This window comes from Lissotriton helveticus, chromosome 2_1 (assembly GCF_964261635.1).
Source record: "Lissotriton helveticus chromosome 2_1, aLisHel1.1, whole genome shotgun sequence".
NCBI lineage: Eukaryota > Metazoa > Chordata > Amphibia > Caudata > Salamandridae > Lissotriton > Lissotriton helveticus.
Window position 1 is genome coordinate 90,025,194 of NC_136059.1, and position 25,761 is coordinate 90,050,954.

General features: G+C 42.1%; 1 protein-coding gene across 2 annotated transcripts in view; it reads right to left on the bottom strand.

Annotated features, from left to right (window-relative positions):
• Positions 1–2,122: 2,122 nt before the first annotated feature.
• Positions 2,123–25,761, bottom strand: part of LOC144817736 (uncharacterized) — a 624,365-nt gene continuing 600,726 nt past the window's right edge. For both annotated transcript variants that reach the window (XM_078674509.1, XM_078674510.1), the window contains exon 5: positions 2,123–3,244. In XM_078674509.1, coding sequence (XP_078530635.1) covers positions 2,640–3,244 — 605 coding nt within the window. In that variant the 3' untranslated portion in view covers positions 2,123–2,639. The remainder of the gene's footprint in view (positions 3,245–25,761) is intronic.

The following is a 25,761-nucleotide window of genomic DNA, read 5'->3' on the forward strand; positions in this document are numbered from 1 at the left end:
AAACTCTGGTTATTTAGTTGTGTGGCATTCCACACAGCAAGGGGCTCCAGGGTACACCAATACCAGACAGGAAGCTGGAGGTCACTGACAGGCAAGCTCTGATTTTATAGTGCATTTTATAGTGCATCTCACTCTGGTGGGGCCCCTTACTATCTCAAAACACACACACACAGCCAGCTCACCCCAAACCAACTACCAATCAAGGAAAAGTCCATATAAAGGCACAGTCCCAAAAGGGCAGTGTCTAATCAACTTCCTCAGTATAAGAGACAACCAGCAAAGACTGCTTGCGTTGACCAGATCTGCTCCTGCTTTGTGTATTTAGATATTTAGTCATTTCATTGACCTTGTTCCTGCCTGCCTGTCCTTCCTCTTCAAGGGGAATTCCCTTGATTAGTGTTCTTCCCTTTTTTGGACCCCGAACATTATTTTGACTCATACCCACTCTTGATCCATCAAAGCTGCCCTTAGGGGATCCCTTTTACCAATTATACTGACTTGCACTTGTGCCAGTTTACAACCATTCTCCACATTCTTCCCATTTCTCTGATGTAACTGAGTGGGATAAAGATTACCAGCAGCAGTGCATTCTGGATCGGGTAGTTCACTTGGGAAGTCCGGTAGAGGGCAGAGGTTGTTAATTACCAAGAACATACACTCATACTGTACTATAAAAACGCTTTCTTCATTATTTCAGTTTTTTTTTACTTCAGCTTTCCTCTCCATTATGATATATATATATTGGTGAGCAATGGTACCTTAAGCCAATAGGGAGACGCCTCTTCAGGCCACTCCAGAAGGAAGCACCCCAAGGAAGCAATAGTTGTCCCTTCGCAGGGAGACATCTTGGTGTGTAGTCACTCCTGCTGTGTCAGGTTTGGAATGTATGGTAATAACAAGGGAAACTGCTTCATTATTAAGAAACATGCATCGGCAATAGTTTCAGACAGCATTCAGTAATGGCAGCTCTAACATTTCACACACCAGTTTGTTCACCAACTGCACCCTGCATCAGTTTATCTACAAAATTCATATGTATTACTGAGCTCAATTTATCTTTTTCACGTAAAGTATTTTTTGGGGGGGGTGTCTACGAACAAACAAACTGAATAAAGAGCTCCCCCATGTTTACTCCACAGTCACAAAGATTTTTCTACTGATTTAAAGACCTCCGGACTGTTGCCTGTAATTTTTGTCGTGGACATCAGAATAGTGCTACTGCTGCCACCTTCTCCACCAGGCACTATCCATGACAACCTGATGAAACGGAGGGTTTATGAATCACCACAACAGCATAAACCCACAGTGGAATGCCTTTCTCTGTGTGAAGGTGGACTGCACCAATAACCACCGTTCTGTTGAAATCAGGTGACAAAGGCCACTTATTTAGGTCAAGTCTGCGCTTGTTAGCAGCAGGTAAAGTCACTTGCAATGCATAGAAAATGAAGCAATTCCTATATTTCAACTCTTATACCCACTATAAATCGTGGAGCCTCCGTAAGCACCAAACAGTATCCACCGTTATCCATCTTGATCCTCTTCAAACCTACTTTCTCTGGAGACCTTTTCGAGGCTTGTTCCGCAGAAAATCTACCCTTCTTTGACCCATCATAACAGCGTACCTGCTCCCGGCTAGATCCTCACCCTGAACTGGATTCACTCAATCCTTGCTTTATACGCAAGGTGATGATCCTCATCCTGCCTCAGAGTGTCCTACAGTGAGTAACCTAAACATCAATTAAGTGCAAACCTATCCCACCAAAAATCAGCCAATCCAGTCAATGCTAGCATCAAAAATATTCCCAAACGGCCATTTTAACCAACTTGTTAAAAACAAAAGAGAAATAAAAACATAAAAAATGGCAACTCTCTATCCATTTAAAAAAACAACCCACATCTCCCACCCCCCCAAAAGGAGCAATCAGAAAAAAAGTTTTGGTTTACAAGAAACTCCTTAACCAGCCCGAAAGGAGCACAGAGGTATGAGAAAGAGGTGGTCCAATCCCATGCAGCATTTATACAGCTCTAAACCAAGCCCCACCCAATACCTATTTCCCTAACCTCATTTACTTGACTGCACCAGATTGGGTGAGGCAGGGCCAATAACCACAGACCACAGACAGGAGGTGAAAATGATACTTTAATAGGACAGGTCTGCATTTGTTAATAGTGAATAACAGTAGAAAACAATTACAACAATGTAAGAAAAAAACCCTCTAAAATGCATTAAACCTTTATTTAAAAAAAAAAATCACCCTTAAGATCCCTGGCAACACAAGAGCCGAGCCCCCCTCAAACCCCCGAAGCCTCAAACAGAACCCAAATTCTGCCATGTAAGCTCTCTACACGTTTTCCCCTTCCTTTCCAAATGCAGGTCTTCTTGACCCACTCCTTAGACTCCTTGCCCCAACCGTCTTCCCTTCCTCGACAAAATTTCATAGCTAAATAACTCTTTCCTACACAATCCCCTTTTGAGATGGATTTGCCTAGTCAGTAATAATCCAATGGCTGCTCTGTACTCAAAAAGATACCCGCCAACAATGAAATCCCTAAAAGGGTGTTTTCCCGCCCTTCCCACATAGCTATTAAGAAAAATCACCAATAACAAAATGCATAAAATACAACTGGTAGCATTTTTCTTAATCCCTAAAACAATCAAACCTTGCTAAGATCACATTCCGCAACCCATTCAAATAACATTCATTCCCTGTAATCGACAAAAACTCTCCGTCTGACCTAAACAATGTAAAATTCTTGTAGGAAATGTCAGCATGTTTTATAATTCCAAATCCTTCCTTCGTGCAAAAGCCTGTTATCTCATGATTAACCTTTCGTCTCGCCTTGTCAATCGCTGCCGGGTTCTTTGCGCCTTTCCAAACTCCCTTCTGAACCAGCTCTGTCCATATAATGTGTGTACCTGGCCACACTCTTTTCAAACATGACAAATCTACTTTAATTGCTTTTGTCAGCGCTATGCCGGGGAGCTGAACTAAATCATTTTCACCAAGATGAACGACTAAAATATCAGGAGAACCTTTGCTAATGGACAACTCGGCCAATGTTGGTAGCAGCTGACCCCATCTCATGCCTCTCAGGCCCCACCATAGAACTGTAGTCCTTCGTCCATCCAGACCCAGCAGTCGTCCAAAAGGCCTGGTATCTGCATGTTTAGCTGCCAATTCAATATATGAATGGCCCACGATCCAAACTGAATTCCGTTTCAATGTCGGCCCAGGAACACAACCTGCAAGTAACAGACAAAAAACAAACATTACACAACAGAAATCATGAACAGAAAACCCATAAGATCTAATATTTCCTGCAACAATCCAACATCCATGTCCCAATGTACCCAGTCTGACCTGGGAGATCCCAAACTCTCAGCCTCAGTCACAGAACCAGTTCGGAAAGAATGTGTTGCACAGTCGTCCTGTGGATATGGCAGCCTCCATAACGCACACCTCATGCGTCTCAACAGCTGAAATGCTGATGAACGCGTCAAAAACATTATTCGGAAGCTCTGGTCTCACTGTAACAATCTGCTTGCTTGTTGAAAGGTGGGTTAATCAAACCCTTTGAAAGAGTGAGAGCATACGGTTGCCTCCTGGAAAGAGCAAGATTCATGTACCTTCAGATCAGATATTGGAGACTGGTCCCAGAAAAGAGGGAGGTAGTCAACAGGAAACTAACAAGGTTTGACACAATGCTTCTACAAAAAGACAATAAGAGACGCGCTGCATCCCTCCTAACAGGCTACTAAATTGCAAAGGAGGTGTTGAGGTAACCATTGGCAAGGAAAAACTTTTTATAACCCTAGATGGCAATTGAGATAGAAGGAAGAAGTTGACCATCTTCACAACACACGAGGTGAAGAGAAACGCTACTTAAGAGTCCATGTACGTGGTACTACACGTCAGAGAGGGTCTGCAGATTTGACCAATCGCAAAATTACAAATATTGGCAAGGATGTCGAGAAAAAAATATGCTCACACATACATATTGGGGTCTTTCCATACTCTAAAGCATTTCTTGTAATAAACACTAGTTGGAGAATGCAACATAAAAGGCAAGGAACTGGCAAAGCCATTAAGGGTAATTCTATTGGTTTGTCCATCTGAAGGGGTGTACCTGCTCTATACCAGAGAAGGAAAATTAATATCTCTCCTACTGTAAAGCAGCAAAACAGACCATACTTGGTTACTGGAGATCACAAATCATGTGTTATTGACAGCTGTTTATACCAACTATGGTGGTTGAGGGGATGGAGAAACTGAGTATAGTGTAGTGTAGAGAATTTACAAGACTTTGGAGCCTAGCAGTCAATTATTCAAATTATTCAGAATGTGATTTTAAGAGAGTGCAGTTGAGTACGGCACTCAAGCTAGGAGAGCAGCATGGAGTCGACAGAAGGGCTGGGGAGACGAAGGTACAGAGTAAGTGGGAGCAGAAAGGTATGGAGTTATTTTTAAGGGTAGAGGAGTGGCTCAGGTTGGAGCAGATTTTTGCGGTGCTTGCTAAGGAAGAGGAGAGCGATATGCAAAGGGGCCAAGGGGGCAGGCTAGGAGCTTCATGAAAATGTTCTTTATAGTGATGATGAAGTTAGCAGATGGGAATACCCATCGATATGCTGTAATGATACTCGAATAAATACTGAAACATAAAGGGCATAACACATCTCTAACTACTTCTCATACTGTAAAGTCCCCTACCTATTTGGCCAGTTTAGGTTTTGGTTTGCCCTAGCTAATGCCCAGCACATCATGCCTTAACTGTGCTTCTCGTCTCATCAGGCCCTCCGACAACGCGATCCTAGAAGTTGTGATATCTTCCCAGAGAAATAGCCAAACCATGCACAACTTCATTACCACCATTTCAAAACCAGAATAACACCATTCTCCTAAAACCCTTGAAAAGTTCTGCAGAAACTGAACTTTAATAGGGAGCTGTCATGCCTGCCGATCCGATGGAGACGTGGTTGGCAAAAACTTGGTTGGCGGAAATCATTAAGGTCAGGAGAGCGCATGCGCAAAGACTAGCGCATGCGCGATACCGCTATATAGTTCTCCCTTTCTGCAGATACGATGCTTTGCGTTCCTTCCGGGTTTTCAGCATCGCTTCCGGGTCACGGTGGTGGCGTTCGGGCTTCGCCGGAATATCCTTGCGGTTCGTTGTTAGTCTCCTGTTCCTCGCGCACTCCTCCTGCCAGATAAGTACGAGTGCTAGTTTATTGAAGAGTAAACTCGGATGAGTTTACATTCCAGTGCTCAGACATCACTGGGGTTTTTTTGTTTCTTGCGTATTTGTTGACACTCTTTGCGGAGCTTATGTTGGAGTTTTACTTGCAGCAGAGGTGTCTTTTCATTTGTTTATCGGAGCATCATAGAATAGGTATTGGAGCTCCAGGATTGTTTATAAGCCTTCTTTTGCTGACACAAGACAGGTACTCTCGATATCCTAAAGGTCAATAGTTATAAAGGGTATTATAAAGGAGTACTGATCATATCTTTCATGTCTCTAGGGAATTACTAATTAGATGTGGGAGTTACTTCTTGTGGAGAAACAGGGAGTCATTCTTCTCAAGGCACTTGAAACAGTAGGTACTGTCATGTACGGATTACGATACATATAGCTAACACTATTACACTCTGTGTGCTCACCTATGAACCCTATCTTATAGGAATCTTCTTTCATATGTATCACACTACCTACCTTTCTGTGAAGACAACAGAAGTGAAGTCACATATAGGTAGAAGCACTGCCAATACTTTCCAGGTACCAAGTATTTCTGTTCATGACATACACATTCACAGATATACTACAACACTCTCTTAATCTCTTTCTCTGTATTCACAGGAGGGGTTCAGAAGAGATAGTGAGTGCTGACCAGTTCTCTTCGCATCCTGGATTTCAGATTCCTGTGTCTTCCCCATCTTTCCTTGTTTTGTTTCCCTGTGTCCCTTGCACTGGCATCAGCTCTTATCACCAAGTATATACATATCTCATTGGTGTAGAGTGAACCGGTGTGAGGGAGGTCAGGAAAGAGCTTCAACTCCGTGGTGTTTCCGAGACATCCTCCAACAGGGCACGACAGGAGCCCGGTCAGTCCCCCAATATCCTGCTTTCTCACCAACTTGGCAAGTGATGTCCGGCCCAACCCCCACAGCCCCTCTTAATGTCAAAAACGCTACACCTGCCAATTCACCAGTGATTGTTATGGCAGATAAATGTCTCCTGCTCTATGGCGTGTGGTCACACCGCTCGCTCGACACGCCCATGGGGAGATCTCCTTGACTGTATCCTCACTGGGCCCTCATTCTCTTTAAAGTTAAGAGGGAATATCATTTAAAAAATTCCACATGACATTGATATTTCAGGGAATAACCTTTTTAAAGATGCATAATTCTGAACACCTTCTGAAGCTCAGTGACGTTCTTCTGGCCTTGAAAGGCATGGCATGTCCAATTTCGTTTTCTTCTTTTCGATAATTCATGTTTCGTGTCCACTGTTACTCATTTGTTTGTGGTTGAAATATTACATAGATAATAAAGGAACTCTGCCTATTGGCCTAAAATGTCTTGCGTGTCTCTATGCCACACAAACCCTTACCTGTCTCCTGTAAATGACGCGGCATGGTACCCGAGGGTTCGCGCCTGCTGTCCAGGGCGCCTCTGCAGTCTAGCGAGGTCTGCTCAATAAAAGCAGATCCACCTAATCTTGGCCCTAGAGCCGGGGCAATCAGACTAAGTATATGGATTTCTGGATCTCCTGCAGCTCCCCGGATTGATTATTATAATGTTTACCCCGTGACATACCTCTGGTGGCAACTTACCACTTATTTTTACCTTTTTCAGCTTACTGTATAGTAATCTTGTGGTAATTCCTATAGTGACATGCTACATAGGCAGCTGTAATGTCTGCTTGTGGTAAAAATAATACTAAAATAACACGTCACTTCAGCATTTAAAGCAGTTAAGGCGTCAGTATGATTACCACTGATGGTAAACTTATCACTGGCAGTAATCCAGAAGAGTGGTCTTCAAGTGTCAGGGAATGTATTACCTCTGGAATAGACAGGAGTATCTGCTATCAACTAACAGCACTAAAAGTACCCCATTTTCAAAATGTGGAACCTGAACTATCGGTTCATGTACATAATACGTAAGAACACGATCTATGTGTAGGAATCAGAAACCGGAAACCAACCAATGACCTAGCATCACTAGAGCTACATGCTAACCTAACTGCACAAAGGCAAAGAGTCCCACCACCATGCCAGTCACAGAGCACAGGGGTCATGTTTGTTGAACTGGGAGCCAGAAATAAATAACCAAGCGAGCGAGGCAATAAGGCAGGGAGGGTGTGTCTGTTGGATTTTGCTTCTACATCTCAGTTTGTGTATGGATTGTACATGAGGGAGATGTGTCGAGGCCAGCTGCTGTACAGTCTGAAATGTCAATTCTTTATGGCATGTGAGGGATGCCATCCTATTGGTGTGTGAATGTGAAGATCAGCTGGGTGGCCTCCTGCTCTGCCTCCTTCTCCAGCTCCTGGTGGGGGCACCTAGGCATGCACTTATCATTATCTGCAAATCACTACTACTAAGTCCATGAACACAGGAGAACGGTTTTGGTCCAGCTGCACTAGACTGTGGCAGTGTTTGCCGTGGGGATACAATATAATGCTGAACCTGACAGCAATGCATCTGTCAGAAAAGGTTAGAAAAGCACGTTTTTGCCATAAACCCTCATGTAAAAGAGGCCAACAAACAACTCAGACACAAAACACACACTGGAAAGACCCTATGCACAACCAACCTCAGCAGAACCTCACAGGCGTCCGCTTTGGAACGGAAGCCGAGGCTGTTTAGTTAATCACACATAAATCAGCAGGAGGCTCGAATGGGGCAAGTCTCCTTGCTCGTATATGGGGTGATTTGACAGATACTTTTTTACGTGAATGGACACGCCTTCCAATCAAGTGCTGACTGAATTGTGCTTTGCTTCTACAAATGTAACATATTTCAACAGCAAAATACAGGCCACATAGGAATGCATATCCCACCCTTTGCAACGGTGCCAGCAGAGCCTGGGCGTACGCCCCCTTGTGGCGGAAAGTATGCCTGATCTGCCAAGGAATGATGCGCCTGTCTTTGGAGCTCGAAGAACGTCCGCGTCACAGGTCACCAGAGAAGCTTTTCATTTTGTAATTTAATCGTCGCAGCTGAGCAGCATTCATCTTAAATACATTTTAAACGTTGTTTCCTTCTCCATGACCAACTGGTCTGCCAATGTGGCATCTGATGCGAGGCGGAGATCCAAAAGGAGGGCGTGGTTTTGCAAAATGCCTCGTGTCACGAGGCCAGAAACATCTTGCTTCACATCGTGCTAGAAAATGAGGTTGGGTGTGGATTTTCTCTGTGTTCGAGTGCCAAGGCCTGCTAATTCATTTAAAGCTGAGGCATTTTCACCTGTTTCCTTAATGAGAGCTGGAATGTTTATGCCATGAAAATAAAAATAGGACTGTCGTTCAAGACGCATGAAGAAAATAGAATCTTTGAGTTTCTAAAAATCATGGATTTTTTGATGAGATGAAAAATAAAGGTGTATATGGCGTACATGCCAATGTTGGAGCGTTTTTATAAATGCTTCTTAATGCAATTAACGTGTACGCTTTGTCATATATTTTTCACTATTCAGTAGGAACTGCGCATTTGTGGGCGTTGGGATAGTGCCAGACTGATTCAGAGCACCCCCCGGAATATGGCGTCCCATAGACAAGCTAGCTCACAAGCACCCCTAAAGCTAGACAGGCAGCAAATGATTCTGGCAACCACTGAACAGGGCAACCCTGATCCCTCAGGAATCATGGTAGCTGATCTAGAACCCTTTTGCTCAGTCACTCATTTCTTGTTTTTTTCAGAGAAATATACAAAGAATACACATTAATGCTTATTGAACCAACGCGATTCTTGTATTAAATATATGTGCTGCGATGATCAATAGACAGAAGCAAATGAAAGTTATTAGAAGTATCAGGACAGTAAACACAATAAAAAGTACCCCATCGTGTTGAAACTATTTTTAAAGATATATATGCATACGCATGTGTAGTGCTATAGACACTCCCAAGATTTGGGACCACGTGATGACCTTTGACTACCATTGTTTTAATTGACTTTAGGTGTTTTAATTTACTCTTATCTTGAATGTTCGACATCATGTTTTCTGCACTTGCATGGACTTATGATTTCTTTCAATCTCCTTAAAACTGTAGAGTGGGAGTATTTCACAGAGTAGAACAGCCTTGCCAGGATGTGTGTGAGCGTTTGATAGCATAAGAGAGAGAGAAGGTGTGGTATGTACTTCTCCGTCTCGGAATATAGTGCTGTAGGCAGTGGTGCAAGATTGTTTTCTGTACTTTTGGAGATGTTTTCTACTTTCGCTTCACTAAGATAAGGAGCTACAATGTGTGGGAGCGCAGCATAATACATGAGAACTCCTTTTCCTTGGAATGCTTGCATGGAGCTCAGCCAGCACCAGTACGTTTCCTTGCTGTAGAGGATGCCTTCTCATACATTAAGATTATAAAACTGGGGTTTCTTGGCTTGGAAGCCGGATTTAGTCCTAAGGGATACACGTGTCTACTCAGTGTTGCATTTCCCAGCTTGAGCAGTCTCTAAACCCCAGGACTGTGATTTGGAATCCCCAGCCTTGTGTGGGCTAAGATGAAGCTGTTGTAGCCGGTGAGGTATTTTTTCTGGTTAATGGTATTGTGATGTATGAGGTTGTCTGTGTGCACATTCAGGTATTCAGTGGTTCTTGGTATTCATTTATATGTGTGTCATAATCATCTGATGTAGTCTGTGAATATATTGTATAGATGTCCATGCTTTCCTTTGATAGGGTTTAGTTCCTATTTCTTGCAATGGACGTCCAGTATGATTATTATTACTTGCTTGTGTTCTATTTCCCTTGCATTTGTTCTGACAGACACACACACACACACACACACACACACACACGCATGCACACACACACACACACACACGCACAAACACACACACACACACACACGTATCTATATGTACTTTTGTTTTCTCACAGTCTCGCTCTGAGTGCGATAAAGAGGAGAACGCACTCACCGGGGTTATGCTGCAATATTCTTTATTTGTGCTAAAGAACGGTTACCATGCCCAACGTGTTTTGGTCCTTCACTCTGACCTTGATCAAAGGATCTCTTGCTTTATGTGGGAGTGCCTCTGTTTACGAGGGCTGAATTTCTTTTATTTGGGAGTGTAAAGCAAGACAGCATGCATATAACACAATATAACAATCTGACATACTCCTAAGATGCGTTCCCTAACCTAAGCATCTAGGGTGTATGTGTGTGTTCTGCCAAGGATCAACCAATCCTATTACCTGATTGGAAACAATGTAGGTTCCTGTCTTGGTCACAAGCTGGACACCCCTTCCAGATATATCTGCAAGCTGCTGAGCCGAAGCACCAATGTGTATGGACCTCACAATGACAGCAGAAGTGCACCTCTGCCAACAGCCATAAGCGGATGTTTATTTATAACAAAAGGCATCCTTGCCTTGGGCCGAGATCTTGACCAGGATGCCATTGTTTGTGATTTATACATAGCTTTGTCACCATATGTACAAAAAAAACCAAGCACATTTGCATAAACCTTGTACATGGTGTCAAGGTAGCATGATAGTGTTCTTGCGAAGTTGATTCTGTAAGCAAGGTTAGTTTTCCAAGAAACTAATCCAAACAGTCATCAATGCAAATGTGTGTCAAAAGTTGATGTGTGAAAGTGAAGGCAACTTTAGGAAAGACCCGTGCACATGTAAAACGGCAATGTTTCCTTCCAGGCCTAACTTTGAACACATGACACCCACTCCTAAGACATCAGTTGATTAAGAAGCTATCCAAATGAAAACATCCTATTGATAAAAATGCAACAGCATATGCAAAGGAAATCTTTAAAAATCATACTTTAAAATCAAAGTAAAAGCTATTTAAAAGGCTGATTTAGAAAACCCAAAGAAAGCCAATTTAAAAAAATGTAAGCGTAAAAAGGTTAATTTAATACAATTTAGCGTTGTAAAAACAGGCCAAATCAAAGTACCCACCAAATGTAATAGCCAGATGTTTATGTGTTCCGAGTGGTAGACAAAACATTTCTATTCCCAGGATCCACAGACAATGATCCCAGAAACACCCCTCACAGCAGGTTGATAGTGCAAATATTCCCATCCAACCCCCACAGCTGCTGCAGCGGGAGTGAAAAACAGCCAGTCAGCATTAACAAAATGCTACAGAGGGCCATGGGGATTATTTCAACTGAAATTCCACTAATAGAGAGGAGACTGTGTCTGGAAGTGCGTAATAATACAAGTAAAGACGGGCCTATATCGCCAGGTCCTACCACTGTTGATACCATGGTGGACTGTTAGTTATTAGTCAATCAAATAAATAGATAATTCACGAGCTCATAAACAACAATTTTTCTTATAAAATACAATAAACAATGTAATATAAATAATCATGACATACAAAGTTATAAAAAATGTAAATGCTAAAAAGTGAATGAAGACTGCTAATCAATTAACATTTAAAAAAGCAGAGAAAAATTATTCAAAGATTCAATGTATTGTTGCCCAGCTATGCCTTATCCTGCTTTGTCCTCTACTTTACTTTACAGTTGGTAGCTTAGACCTAATACGCCAGGTATAGAGCAGATATCGTGAAATGGCAAATACTAGCCGATTTGTTAAATCTGACCTCCTGGACCTGTCACCTGCCTTCGACACGGTCTGCCACCGCACACTACGAACACGCCTCCACAACGCCGGAATCCAAGAGAAGGCCCTGGACTGGACCACCTCCTTCCTCTCTGGCAGAACACAGAGCGTCCGCCTCCCCCCCCTTCCGCTCCGAAGCCACCGAGATCATCAACGGCGTATCCCAAAGCTCATCCCTCAGCCCAACGTTGTTCAACGTTTACATGGCAGCGCTCGCCCACGTCGCACGACGGCACAACCTCAACATCATCTCCTACGCCGACGACACCCAGCTGATCCTCTCCCTCACCAAAGACCCCCACACCGCCAAAACCAACCTCCACGAATGAATGAAGGCTGTCGCCGACTGGATGAGAAACAGCCGACTAAAGCTGAACTCGGAGAAGACCGAGGTACTCATCCTCGGATCCACCCCCTCGGCCTGGGACGACACCTGGTGGCCGACTGTACTAGGAGCACCCCCTACACCCACCGACCACGCATGCAACCTAGGGGTCATCCTCGACTCCACCCTCTCCATGACAAAGCAGGTCAGTGCCGTCTCCTCCTCCTGCTTCAACACCCTCCGCATGCTTCGCAGGATCTTCAAGTGGATCCCCACCGAAACTAGAAGAACGGTCACCCAGGCCCTCGTCAGCAGTAGACTGGACTAGGTAAACGCACTCTACGCAGTGTAGCGGGAATTCCGTTCTCCTACAGAACTGTGCATAGAGATTTGGAACCTCAGTGAATTAGGGTGGCCCAAAACTCACCTCAGTACCCAAAATCCCCTTACCGAGCTAGGTACAGTGTCTCATTGGTCAGTATAACTTCCCAACGTTTAGACAGACCAGAAAATTAACTTAGAATACTTCAGGTATCGTGGAACACATGAACACTCTTTCGTTATGCAATCATTTCAAACCAGAACGTGGAGTAAAAGAGGACACATGCACATTTGAAATATTTATTTACTAATGCAGGGTTCTCAAACGCAGACAATACAAGCAAACATATTATCAGAAGTAAAGTTATCAGCATAGTTACTAATCCATAGAAAGCGAATGGTGATAGCATACTAAAATGCTGAAATGAATAGGAATTAACAACACCTATTTCTCACCCTCCCTAACTGGCATAGTATATTATATCTATGAAGGTCTCTTTGGGTTTTAGCAGGGCGGGCCCATACCTCAAAATCTCAGTGGCAGAGGATCCCATCATCTTCCACCAGCTCTCTGCATGCGAAGCACCATCAAGTGTGTAACGTGTGCTCTAAGCAAAGCAATATAAAACGCGCGTAAAGCCAGATTTTGGCAGCAGCTGCATTAATGTTATGTCTAGGAAGGTGCGAAGATCAGACCTCACAACAACACTGTGTTGCGTTATCCTTGGAGGCTTCAGCAATCACTGTGCAGACAGTTTACAAAGCAAAGCTGATATCAGAGCAATAACATATTATTCTCATATAAATCTCAACGCTCTTCTAGGTTGAAAGCTAAAACAACAATTATGTGTCGTGTGCAAAAAGCAGCAAAAGGAAAAATGGCGTTTAAACATTTAATAAGCTCATGCTAACTTAACACGGTATATAGGTAAGCAGTAACTATATGACAGCAGGAGCCCCGGCCAAACTCCTGAAACGGCTCCAACGCATCCAGAACACTTCCGCACGCCTGATCCTCGAAATCCCTCGCTGCAGCCACATCACACCCCACTTGAGAGACCTGCACTGGCTCCCCATCAACAAGAGGATAACCTTCAAACTCCTCACCCACACACACAACACCGGACCATCGTACCTCAACAGCCGACTCAGCCTCTACACCCCCACTCGCCAGCTCCGCACCGTAGACCACGCCCTCACGGCCGTCCCCCGGATCCGAAGAGTGACCGGCGGTGGCAGATCATTCTCCCACCTCGCCGCCATGACATGGAACACCCTCCCCATCCGCTTGCGCCAGACCAAAGACCTCCTAACCTTCCTAAGTCCTAAGACTTCTCAAGACCTGGCTCTTCGAAGAGTAGCAGCTTCCCCCCCTCCCTAGCGCCTTGAGACCCTCACGGGCGTGTAGTGCGCTTAATAAATACTATGATTGATTGAGTGATTGATTGACCTAAAAACTCGGAGTACATCTGCTGGTCACCTAAACTATAACATCCGGCATGGAGGTATAAGCCACTTTTTCCTTATCTGTACATAGTAGGAGCAAAAAACATATAGTGATCTAATGATTCAGGGCTAAGAGTACATGCAGGGCATATCAGAGTTACAGTGGCCCATGTCCATCTGCCTCTAATGTTGCTCAGCGGTGAAATTCTGAACATAGAATGTAGGTTAAGTGCTTGTGCATGTGGACGTTCAATTCCGTCCATTATTGACTTGAACATAGAAATACTTTTAAACTCTAAAAACCTTCCCGTTAGGGAGCCATGTGCTGCAGCAACATAGCATGAGTCCTCGGTATAAGCCCAGAACTTCGCCTTTAAAATAGGTACTGCATCTTTTGTTAAGGATTTGGGGTCTTCCCACATGGCCTTCAGTCCTAGTCTCATTATCCAGTTCCTCACCCCTCTGACCCACTTCCCCATTCTGTTCCTCTAAGTTTTGTACTTCCTCTACGGCCTCTTTTACTCAAATCTGTGTTTATTTATTTATTTTATTTATTTATGGGTTTATATAGCGCTAGAATCGACTCCTGAAGGAGTTTCTCTGCGTTTCAAAACGGACGGCGATGGAGAGATGATGGTCCTAAAATATTCACTGAGTTTGAAACAAAAAAGTTTTTAACAATTTTCTAAAAGTAATGTGTTCTGCACATGATCTAAGAGTAACGGGAAACTCCTTCCAGAGGCGAGGGCCAAGGTACGAAAGAGCTTTTCCTCCCAATCTTACCCTTCTAATGGAGGGAACTTGGAGAAGAGATTTATTACTGGAACAGAGAGCATGTGCTGGAACATAAAGAATAAACTTCTCCGCCAGATAAGGGGGGCCCATATTTTAGAGAGCTTTGTGAATAACACAGCATGTTTTAAATTTAATCCGTTGGCGGATGGGCAGCCAATGGAGCTTTTCCAAAAGAGGGCGAGATGGTGATCTGGGAAGTACATTCTGGACTAGCCTGAGGTTCCGTGAATTCTGAACCCTTGGGTTCCATTTTGTGCATGGCAGCCATTTTGTGGTTGCCCTCACATAGGCCGATGACTTTAGCTGACTTTTAGATGACCTGAGTGAACTGGCCCTGTTGCCTGAAGCTGACCTTGTTAGGCCAGTTCCTTGCCCAGTAGCTGATCAAGATTAAGGATCAGAGCACAGGAGATTGTAAAGTTTGGTATGCACATACACACCCCTTATCCTGTTTCTTATCTGTTTCCGTTCCTTCTTTTATGGTCTGTTTATGATATGGGTTGTGGTCCTTTTATTATGGGTTTGTCCGGATTGTGTAAGAAGGAATGTTAGGCATTTTTGCATGCTTGCAAAAGCTAGGACTGCCCCTTACTTGTATGCTGAAGTTTGTAACCCTAAACATATAAAAGGCCTCTGCTTTCTGTACTCTGCAGACTGCCTCATTCAGTTGCTACGGCTTCTGTGTGACGTGGCCTCACTTATTAAATTTAATAAAGATGTCTTTTCATATTTTCAGCTTCTGTGCCAAGTTCTTTGTTATATTAGTAAGTATTCCCTGAGAATGAAGATTACAGTTCTTCAAATGGCGCGTCCAACGTGGGCTTCATCAGAGAAGTGACTTTCTGTGGGAGTGATCTTGTCAGAGGACTGAAATCTACTGAGGAGGACAGAACAGGATTCTACTAAGGAGGTACTCTGTGCACAGGGATTCTGGAGATTCTTTGATTCTGCAGCCCAGTATATTTCTGATCTTCCTGATTTTGATCCTCCACATGATGTCACTCCTGACTGAGAACCTTTTTGGCGAGAGTATTCTAAAAAACACCGTTAGGTCATGTAGAACTTGACAGTTAGAATTTGGATAACCTTTTGATTAGTAAATTTAAGAGTTAAGTATAAGTGGGTCGCTCCCAGTCCTTTGTTCTTTGGTTCTTTGAGTCCTTAGTTTTTGGTTCTTTGGTCCTTAGTTTGATTGGTTCTTAGTTTTGCTTGGTCCTTAGTTTGGTTCTTAGTTTGTTTGGTCCTTAGTTTTTATTTGAAGATTGCAATTTTCAAAAACCGAGGGTCTTGTATATTTACGAGTGTATCGATAGAGATAGCCCCTTGAAGTTTGAAGCTAGATTAGTGAGCTATAAGATGCCTGATCTTAGCAAATTTGGAGCTTTGTGTTGGCCAACTTTGTATACGTTTGGATTAGCCGGCTTCCCCTATAGGGAAAATCTAAATAGGTTTAGATTTAAAAACATATTTCTTCCTTGGTGATTTTGTATCCCCAGGGAATTAAAATATGACATAATACAAAACAAGGATCCTTCGTTCTGCGCAGTTTTATGAATGAAGATATGCAGAAAGATTTTGTTTGGTGTTCTGCTAGCCAAAGCTAGTGAATTGAGTGTATTTTCGCTTCTTGGACATACATCAGTCTGTTGGGCTGTTTTTGCAGTCTTTTGAAACACAATTGAGAAGCGTTTCTTGTAAAAATGACTTACAACTAGTACTTACAAATGGTTTGGTTTAAGTACAGTCTGTGGGCTGTCCTTGGTTTCTGTCCTGAGTATTGATTTGTGGGTTAAATGTGTGTTTAAATGTCTATGTGGGTTTCCCATTAGTGCAATTTCTGTAAGTACATAGCGATGGCGCTATTCACGAGATGCATGGCTAAAGCGCGCTGTATTGTGTGTCCTGAGTGTTTTGACCCCTTTCTGTTTATGTCTGAAATGAGCTCAATGTCTGTTCGTGGTTTTTCTCGATGTTTTCAGTCTATTAAGCAACATTTTGTAAGCATATTCTTGGGTCTGTTGCTAAATAAAATTGTCCTTTTTAGAAAGAAAAAAATTGCGCAAACATTTTGTCATGTTTCAAGTTAGGCGTCTGTGCTTGGGCTTATAAATGAATGCGTCAAAAAATGATAGGCAAGGGATGCAGCTTGCTCTTGTATGTGGAATTATCAAAAATAATTGGGTTTATTAAAAAAAATATTAATTATTAAAAATAATTATTAAAAATAAGTGCTACAAAATTCGTTTTTTACTATTCATGAAGCTTAATGCTCATACTATGACATCCTAGCATTACAATTTAATTTAAGTTGTGCTATACCGCATAATGAGAACATTAGCATATAGAATTTCACTTAGCGCAGACGTAAAAAAACTCATTTTTCTAAAGATTTACATGGGATATATCTGATTAAAAATCTCTGTAATTTGTAAAGAACATTCTGAGGATGATTAATATGTATCACAAGTATAGGATATTTATTTTAAGTGCCCCAAACATCAAAGTCGAATTTGGGTATGTTTGCCATTTAACCCCTTCAGTGCTGCGCGAATTTCGCTGCAGTGCTGAAGGGTCATAAATCATATTGACTCATGACGGAAATGTTCCGTCATCAGCACCGGAGCACCGACGCTGATGACGGAACCGTTCCGTCATGAGCATGCAAGGGGTTAAAATAGCTTTAAAGTGCTTTAGGCTTCAGTAAATGCATACATTTAGGTATAAAACACAAATTTGCAGGTTGTTCCCATTTGGGGTTGCGTTTAAAGGCTCAGTGAGCCAATGTGCCTGGTGCAGAGGTTTGAGTTTAATATCAGGGTTGAAGGTTTTTAACTTTGGCTGGACCTAACTGAGACCTTCATCTATTTAAGGTTGATGAAATGAGTACCATTGCAAACAAGCATTTGTTCTAAAAACTGGTATGTGTGTTTATGTTCTGGGAATTATTCACAGTAAATGTTTTAATAATATAAGTATAGAAATAAATTATAGCCCCTAACAGGAGTAATATATATAACATGTGTTTTAGATAGAGTGAATTATTGCAGGTTAGGAGGAATCCGGAAGGCCTTTTGCCTTTGTCAGCCTCAGAATGAGCAGAGAGTGGGGGCTAGAAGAAGCTGTGGGCTAGGAGAACAGGCTGCTCAAGTTGCGCTAAGATGCTATCTTTAGTTTTCCTGTAAACAATGGAAGGAGGCTGTCATGTTGACATTTGTGACCTTTTAAATTAGGACTTGTCTCTGTGAAATGCAGAATGACCTTGCTAAACAGGCCTCTAAAAGGAAGGGTTTCTGGTTTCTCCACAAAATTAAAGAACTTAATTCCAAAGGGAAAAATATGAAAAAGGTTTCTTTGAAAGTCCCAACACATGCTAAATGCTCTGCAGAAATGATACATTTGTATTTCTGCTCTAAAAAATGATCTCCGCTAGTTGCTTTTATTTGACAGAAAATGAGGCATTGCATTAAGTTTTAGACAGAAAATAAGAGGAAGCTCTTTATTCAAATGTTGAAGGCTACATGCCCAAGTGAGAACGAATTGTGGGGCAAGGCTAACATGGAGTGTCAGTGAAAGAATTGTACTTTTGGAAAGTTAAAAGGGCTTCATGTTGCAAGGTGACTGACAAGATGGTAACAGTTAAGTAATGGAAATGTATTTTTGTGTCTGTTAATGTGTATTATGTTTTGTCTTCTGAGTAAAAGTTATAAATGATATTTTATTTGTTATGAAAAATGTCTCTCTTTTGTGTGTTGTGTTTTTTTTTTTTCCTGCTTCTGCCCGCAGATCATTCATGGATTGTTCTGGGTGATTTGAAGGCTGACAAGACACGCGAGTTTGGTTGGTTGAAATGAGATGTGTTTTTTCGTAACTCCTTTGGAAAGAAATGTCCATGCATTTTTCATGTTTGTGTATTTGGTTCTATCATGAATTGTTCTTGCTGGTTCTGTGTGTCTGAAAGTTGTATTTGACAGCAGATATCAACTAATTGGTCATCTACTGTCAAAAAGGAGGGTAAGGATTTTAAACCTGACACGGTATTATGCGTCACCGCTCATTTATATATGCTATTGTTTTGTCTATGCTTTTTTTTTGTGCTTGATATACAGCGAGTATATCTGATGGCTTGACATGTCCATTTTGTGCGTTTTTTTTGCATGTTTTATGTTACTGCTTATGATACTATTACAAGTTTACCTGTGTTGTGAAGGGATATACATGACGATGTGTATCCTGCAAACAGTTGGGTAGATTTGCTTTGACACTAAATTTCACAGAAAGACAGACAACACTTCATCAGTGTATGTCAAATTTGGCTTTAATGGTATTTGAAGGAAAATAAAAAAGATATACAGGAAACAAGGTTTCACCTACAGTCACATTACTGCCCCCTTTCCTGTAAGGAACAGGCAGCCCTAAAATTATGTATCCTGAATTGGACGTAAGGATAAATTATAGATCTGTGACTTTTGTGCATTGTGACCTAATTTTTATATTACATTAGTCAGTTTTGTTCTGCTTCCTGAATAGTGTATGGCTTTGTACCATAAAGAAAACAAGGCTTAATTTTTCCCCTGATTGATGCTGCATCGTGCCTAGTAATTGGGGATTTTAGCTGTGTCCTAGTCCCATTTTCCCTTTTCCATATTCCTTTCACCAGTTAGCCTTCTTTTATTATTATTATTGTATTAGGTTCACACTTCCAGATTGCAGTAATGTACCAGAGACCCCCATATCATGTATAAATCCCTTTTGTATAACAAGACTGGTTTTTAAAAAAAATTCTTTAGGCCCACTCTGATGTTTTCCAGTCTGACCGTCATGTTAGTGATGGACTGGTTAACTGACTCAATGCTATTATAAGACAAGTTTCCACATTTTGATCATTAGCCTGTGTATTGCATAGTGCACTTGATGCACAGTTATTAAAAGGGAGGTGTCTACATGTCCCTGATAATATGTATCATATAATTTCTCTTTTGAAATGTTTTAGATAAGGAATTTAGGAACACCTATATGTAATTATTGAGAGAAAAAAATGTGTTTACCCCATTAGATGATGCCACTATGTGTGAGGACATCCATTTAGATAAAATTCTCATATAGTTATCTACCCTTGGGTGGTAGAGGATATGCTTTCACATGGAAACCCAATTGAAGAAATTAGAGGCACTGTTTTGCTTATTGCCTTTGTCTTTGTATTCTATGAGAATGACAGTGTATTTTAGATCACAATAGTTCCATGGCGTATAGCCACTCCTTTGAAGATTGCAGGCCACCTGTTTGCAGTCCCTTTGTTAAATGAACTGTGTTTGTGCTGAATTGAAGGAAAATGACAACTATGCCATTTCCTACGTCACTAGGTTCTGCGGGATTAAGTAATAATAACCTGCGGAACTCACCCACAATCCCATTACCGACAGCTAACAGATGAAAAAGTCCCAGCACCCAGACAGCGATCGCCAGCGTGTCATCAGTGATATCTCCAAAGAATAATACTTGCTCCATCAGACGGCATTGGACATCACAAAACAAGTTTTCAGTGCAAAAGAGCAAAAGAGAAGGATCCTTGTTGCTTAGAGGCTTTAGTTTTTTTCGCCTGTCATGTGCTGGTAACCTCTGACAGTAGGCAGTCCATTGAGCCCCTTGGCCTGAGTTTTGGCCACATACCCCCTTTTCCTTTGCTCCAACGGAAGTGCAGTGCACCGGAGGATCCAAGACTGGCAAAAGGCACTACATTGTGGTACCTATTATTAAATGGAAGAGCAGCCCGAGCATCCTCTGACACTGAAAAGCGAGTGTTGGAGTCTGAAAATGTTGCTGAGTATGAAAGCCTGTTGCTCTTTCCTAATTAATAGTACTTGGGTCTGCATGAGATGATCTGTGCCCTTGATCAATGGAGAGCGCACTATCTGTAGTGCCTGCCGCAGAGAAGAGATATTGGTGCACTGCCTTGAGACATTGAGACTTTCAAATAATCTGCGAGTGTTTTGCCAGGAGGGCACTCCAACGGATACTGAGAAGGACCATTTTCATGAAAGGCCTGAATGAAGAGGCCCATGCGGAAGAAAACAACAGAAGAGGATTTTGATGAACAATAGAAGCCTGCCGGAGAGGCTTGGACGTACTCTGGGTATTTCCCGTGCGATCGCATAAAAAATGGGTGTTAGGAGACTTATTTTTTGCTGTTTTGCTGGCATTGTTTTAAAGTAGTATTCTGTTTAGTAAAAGCGGAATAAAGTCCATTCTCTGTGGAAGAGTATCCCTTTTCATCTGAGAGCATTAATAAGGATCGCCACTGTTTCACCTGAATATATAATACGTTTCTGAAATGCATAGGAGCCCTAAAATGTTATTAGATAATTTTAGGATTTGCTTTTGCTTAGTGTTGGAAAAATGATACTTTTATTTGTAATAGTGGTCATTACTTTCTCCTGTTGTCCATATGTTCTTAAAAACGTGTTTTCTAGTGTTTTTAAGCATGATGTTGTCTCTGATGGGTGGGATTGTTTTTGCTACCCAATTGACATCTGTACCCACCTCCCAACCTATGTCTCTTCCTACTATTACTCCTTTGCATTCTTTCCATATTTTACCTGAACATGAACTGGTTAGGAGGTCAGATTTTACTATTAATTCCTTTTGTACAGCTTCTGCATCAACACCAGTTAGTAGTGAACATCACTAATTGTTCGGTGTGTGGTCTTATGTCACATACTACAGATAGAGGTATTCCCTATTTGGTCCTGCCATATGTGGCCTTTGTGCTACTACGTGTGTAAGGAGACCTGTCCCGAGAGAGTTGCTAAGTAATAGGATTATGCTCCAGCAACATCTTGATGATCTGATGAATATAGACCTGGATTCAGATTGACGTGAGTTTAGGTTATTGCCTATGTAAGGGCAAAAGGAGGGTCTGAGGTTCCGTTAATTCTGAACCCTTGGGTTCCATTTTGTGCATGGCAGCCATTTTGTGGTTGCCCTCACATAGGCCGATGACTTTAGCTGACTTTTAGATGACCTGAGTGAACTGGCCCTGTTGCCTGAAGCTGACCTTGTTAGGCCAGTTCCTTGCCCAGTAGCTGATCAAGATTAAGGATCAGAGCACAGGAGATTGTAAAGTTTGGTATGCACATACACACCCCTTATCCTGTTTCTTATCTGTTTCTGTTCCTTCTTTTATGGTCTGTTTATGATATGGGTTGTGGTCCTTTTATTATGGGTTTGTCCGGATTGTGTAAGAAGGAATGTTAGGCATTTTTGCATGCTTGCAAAAGCTAGGACTGCCCCTTACTTGTATGCTGAAGTTTGTAACCCTAAACATATAAAAGGCCTCTGCTTTCTGTACTCTGCAGACTGCCTCATTCAGTTGCTACAGCTTCTGTGTGACGCGGCCTCACTTATTAAATTTAATAAAGATGTCTTTTCATATTTTCAGCTTCTGTGCCACGTTCTTTGTTATATTAGTAAGTATTCCCTGAGAATGAAGATTACAGTTCTTCAAGCCTTGCTGCCGTATTTTGGACTACTTGAAGTCTGCTAAGTAAAGTGTCATTAGCCGAAATCAGTAGCCCATTACAATAGTCCAGGCGGCTAAGCAATAAAGCTCGGACCAATGTTTTCCGGGTAGAGTCTGGAAGTAGTGGGAACACTCTTCGGAGCAGTCCAATCACATGAAAACAAGAGCTGTCTGATTTTCTTGCTCTTTTAGAGATAGATCTTGATCAAATCGGATGCCTAAGTTCTTCACCACCTGCTTTGGAACAGAATCGGGGTCCAGATCTGATGGCCACCAATCCGACGTCCATAGCTGCGGGCCTCCCCGAAAAGCATCACCTCAGTTTTTCCTAGATGGACCATACCCTGACCCAAACCAATCGAGATTTAAATTCTGCTATGTGTTTGGCACTTCTTAAGCCAAGATCTAGCCAGACCGGTAGGAGGAGGTCTGTTTGGCAGTTTTAATAGGAACCCTATAAACGTGGTTTCTGTCAGCTCTAAACTCTTTGTCTAGCCAAACCCCATAGTTCTGCACCATACAGTGCTGCCCACAGAACTCTAGTTTGGTGTATTTCCATGGCTGGAGAAATGGGACAATACACAGATTGATTTCGTTTTTAACCACTGCTGAATCGACATACTGTAAAGTTACAGTACTCTTTTCAATTTGGTCTGTCCATCTTAGGTTTTGTGATGTATTTCCTATGGGAACTGTATCAATATTCCTGTTTCTGACCCTTGTCCGGTTAATAAATCAATAGTGGCCATACAACGGCACAGAAACCCATTTTCTGATTAGGTCATAGCGCATGCTACCACATTAGGCAAGCACTATTCCTCCAGCCCCCATAGAAAGCATACCGAGTTCTCAAAACAAATCAAACCTCCAGCAACCTGGGAAATCCCCCGCAGCTATTGTTTTGATTTAACCAAGAACTCCAGTAAAGAATGTACAAACGACCAGTTCTTATGACATCCTTATTGACGTATTTATGTCCATCCTTACGTCAATCTCGGCACCTTTCAGGTATAAATATTACCGACATTGCCATAAGCAAACACACGGTGGTGGTGACGAGATTGGAGCAGCGATACTTGCCGAGGAGCCCAGCTGAGGAAGAAAAGCCCACGGACGCTGCCCCTCCCTTTTGACGCGCTGAGAGAGAGACACTGCCTTTTCTCTTGCCGAGAAATCCAGCTCCGGCGTTCCCAGCCGCCCTCGCGGGCAACTGGGATATCGAGTCCTGAGATAGAGATACCAGCCCTCCAGCCTTCTAAATCCCAGGTACTGAACTGAATAACCCCTCACAGAGAATTCTTGAATCAGATCCTTGGCAAAGCAAACTTAACTTAAACTGCTACTTATCTACTCCCGCCCACGTATTAGGCTTAGGTCAGGTACACCGGGGTAGGCGTAGTTAGAAGCACCAGTTGAGTACGATTAGTCAATGTATATATGTATATATCTATTTTATCCATTTTAAGTATCATATGGCTAAGAAACCATATCAATGCTTTTACAGTATTATTTTATAATTCTGTTTTTACTGTATGCACTTTACTTAACTATAAGTATTGCAATAATAGTGATTCATTTCTCTTGTACGAGAAAAGAGACTGATCAATAAATAACACCTTTTTATTGAACACGCCCGTCTCTTCCTTTTCTCTACAATCTGGTGAAACTAAGAATGCACGTATTGACTGAGTAAAATAAGTTGTCTTTTGTTTTCACACGACTCTAGAGATATACTCTTGATTAGGGGAGAGCAAAGTTGTCATGTTCTATGGTTGTCAGAAACTAAATCCCTTCTCGTCTATCCAGGGAGGTTAAACTCCTCCTTGCCTATTCGAGAAAGTTTCTAGTGAACTCTGAGCTAGCTGGCACACACATAACTCTAATATCGTCAATAAAAGACCTAGTTAACCACAGTCCTACGTCTATACTATTGACGATATTATTCCAATGCGCAGAGCCTATTGGGAAAATAGGAACTACACTACATGGCGCCCAACTGTTTGGATAAGCGATAAATCTAACGTAAGACATTAGAGTAACTCAGTCGTGCTTTTTCACACAGACCCTTTTTCCCATAATACTCCATAGACGTCTGGAGTGGGTGAAAGGTTAAATCCGCCAAACTTCGTAGGAGGAGACTCCTATGTATGGTTCTTGGTTTATTCAACGTTGAAGGATACACTGTTCCAAAATATTGTGCATCTAATCTTTGTTTCCGTAGAAACCTGATCTGCAAATAAACAGAATAACCTTCTTGTCAGTAAAATGTCAGACACTGAAGGGGAAAGGGAGACGGCTAGAGTAGCAGCTCAACTCCTAGCGGATGACAATAGTCTCCTACAGCAAGACCCGGAGGCAATACTCATCCCGGTCAACATAAGAAAAACTATAACCTTAAAACTTATAGAAAATGGACTAACACCGAGAGGTGGTACAGTCATATTCGTAATTGAGGCACACGAATATCGGCAGACAGAGGTATTCTACTCATGGATAAACTTTCCAGCAGCAAACGCTGTAACAAAAGAGTTCCACTATTATAAAATAGAGGAACCACCGGATATCTACACTCCTTTCGAGGAAGTGGAGATACCACTCAAATACCAAGAGCACCTGCTCTGGTTTAATGGCGCCCTAAAACATAATAATCACATCACCAGGCTCGGTCCACTAGGTAGACCAGGAGCAACGTGGCCGGTCCTAGCCGGATACACACCACATCCAGACATTGAAGCAATGTCTGCACCAGATCTTTTAGCACAGCTAAAACAACTAATTAAAATACACAGACAATTAGTCCAATATATAATGCGGACTTCAACAGTCCAACCAGCTATTAAAATTCCACAGCTGACCCCTCATCAGGGGAACACAAATAAAATTACACCACAGAACATACAGTCCTGTCTAGGTAAAGTACCCGCAAAACGGGAACAAATTCCATTCTGGTTAGCACAAAAAATCACTCAAATACAGGCGGTATTTCCGGATACCACCGCTCTTGAGAAACACAGGGTTCTGACTATCTGTCTTCCAATGGGAATCGCACCACATGTGGAGGACTGTGACACTTGGGGTACAGTCTTTGCTTCCGTTTACACAACAAACACATGGTGTTCCATCCATGTCAGTAATACCAGATGTGCTAAAACAAATTCAAGATGAATACGGTCCAGAACCTGCTTTAACTCTTTGTATGAAATTACTAAAAGCCTTCAAACAGGTCTCGGCAATATTACTAGCCAATATAAAGGGAGAAGCAGCAAATGTGGCGATCCGCCAGAGGTTGAAAGAGACAAATATAGCAGACCAACCATTTGAAATTGCCAGAATCATAGAAAAATCCTATGAAGAACTAGGAAGAGATAGTTTGGGTGGAATACCGGTAAAACCCCAACTAATTGAAAATCCCGAAAAGGTATTTATTAAAAATAGTCTAAACACGCAAAAAAAGAGCTGGGATGGAAATAAACAATCCACTCCTAAAGAAAAAAGATTCCAAACCAGAGGAAGGTCTCCTCGGCGGAGAGAAAGATCTCCGGACCAAG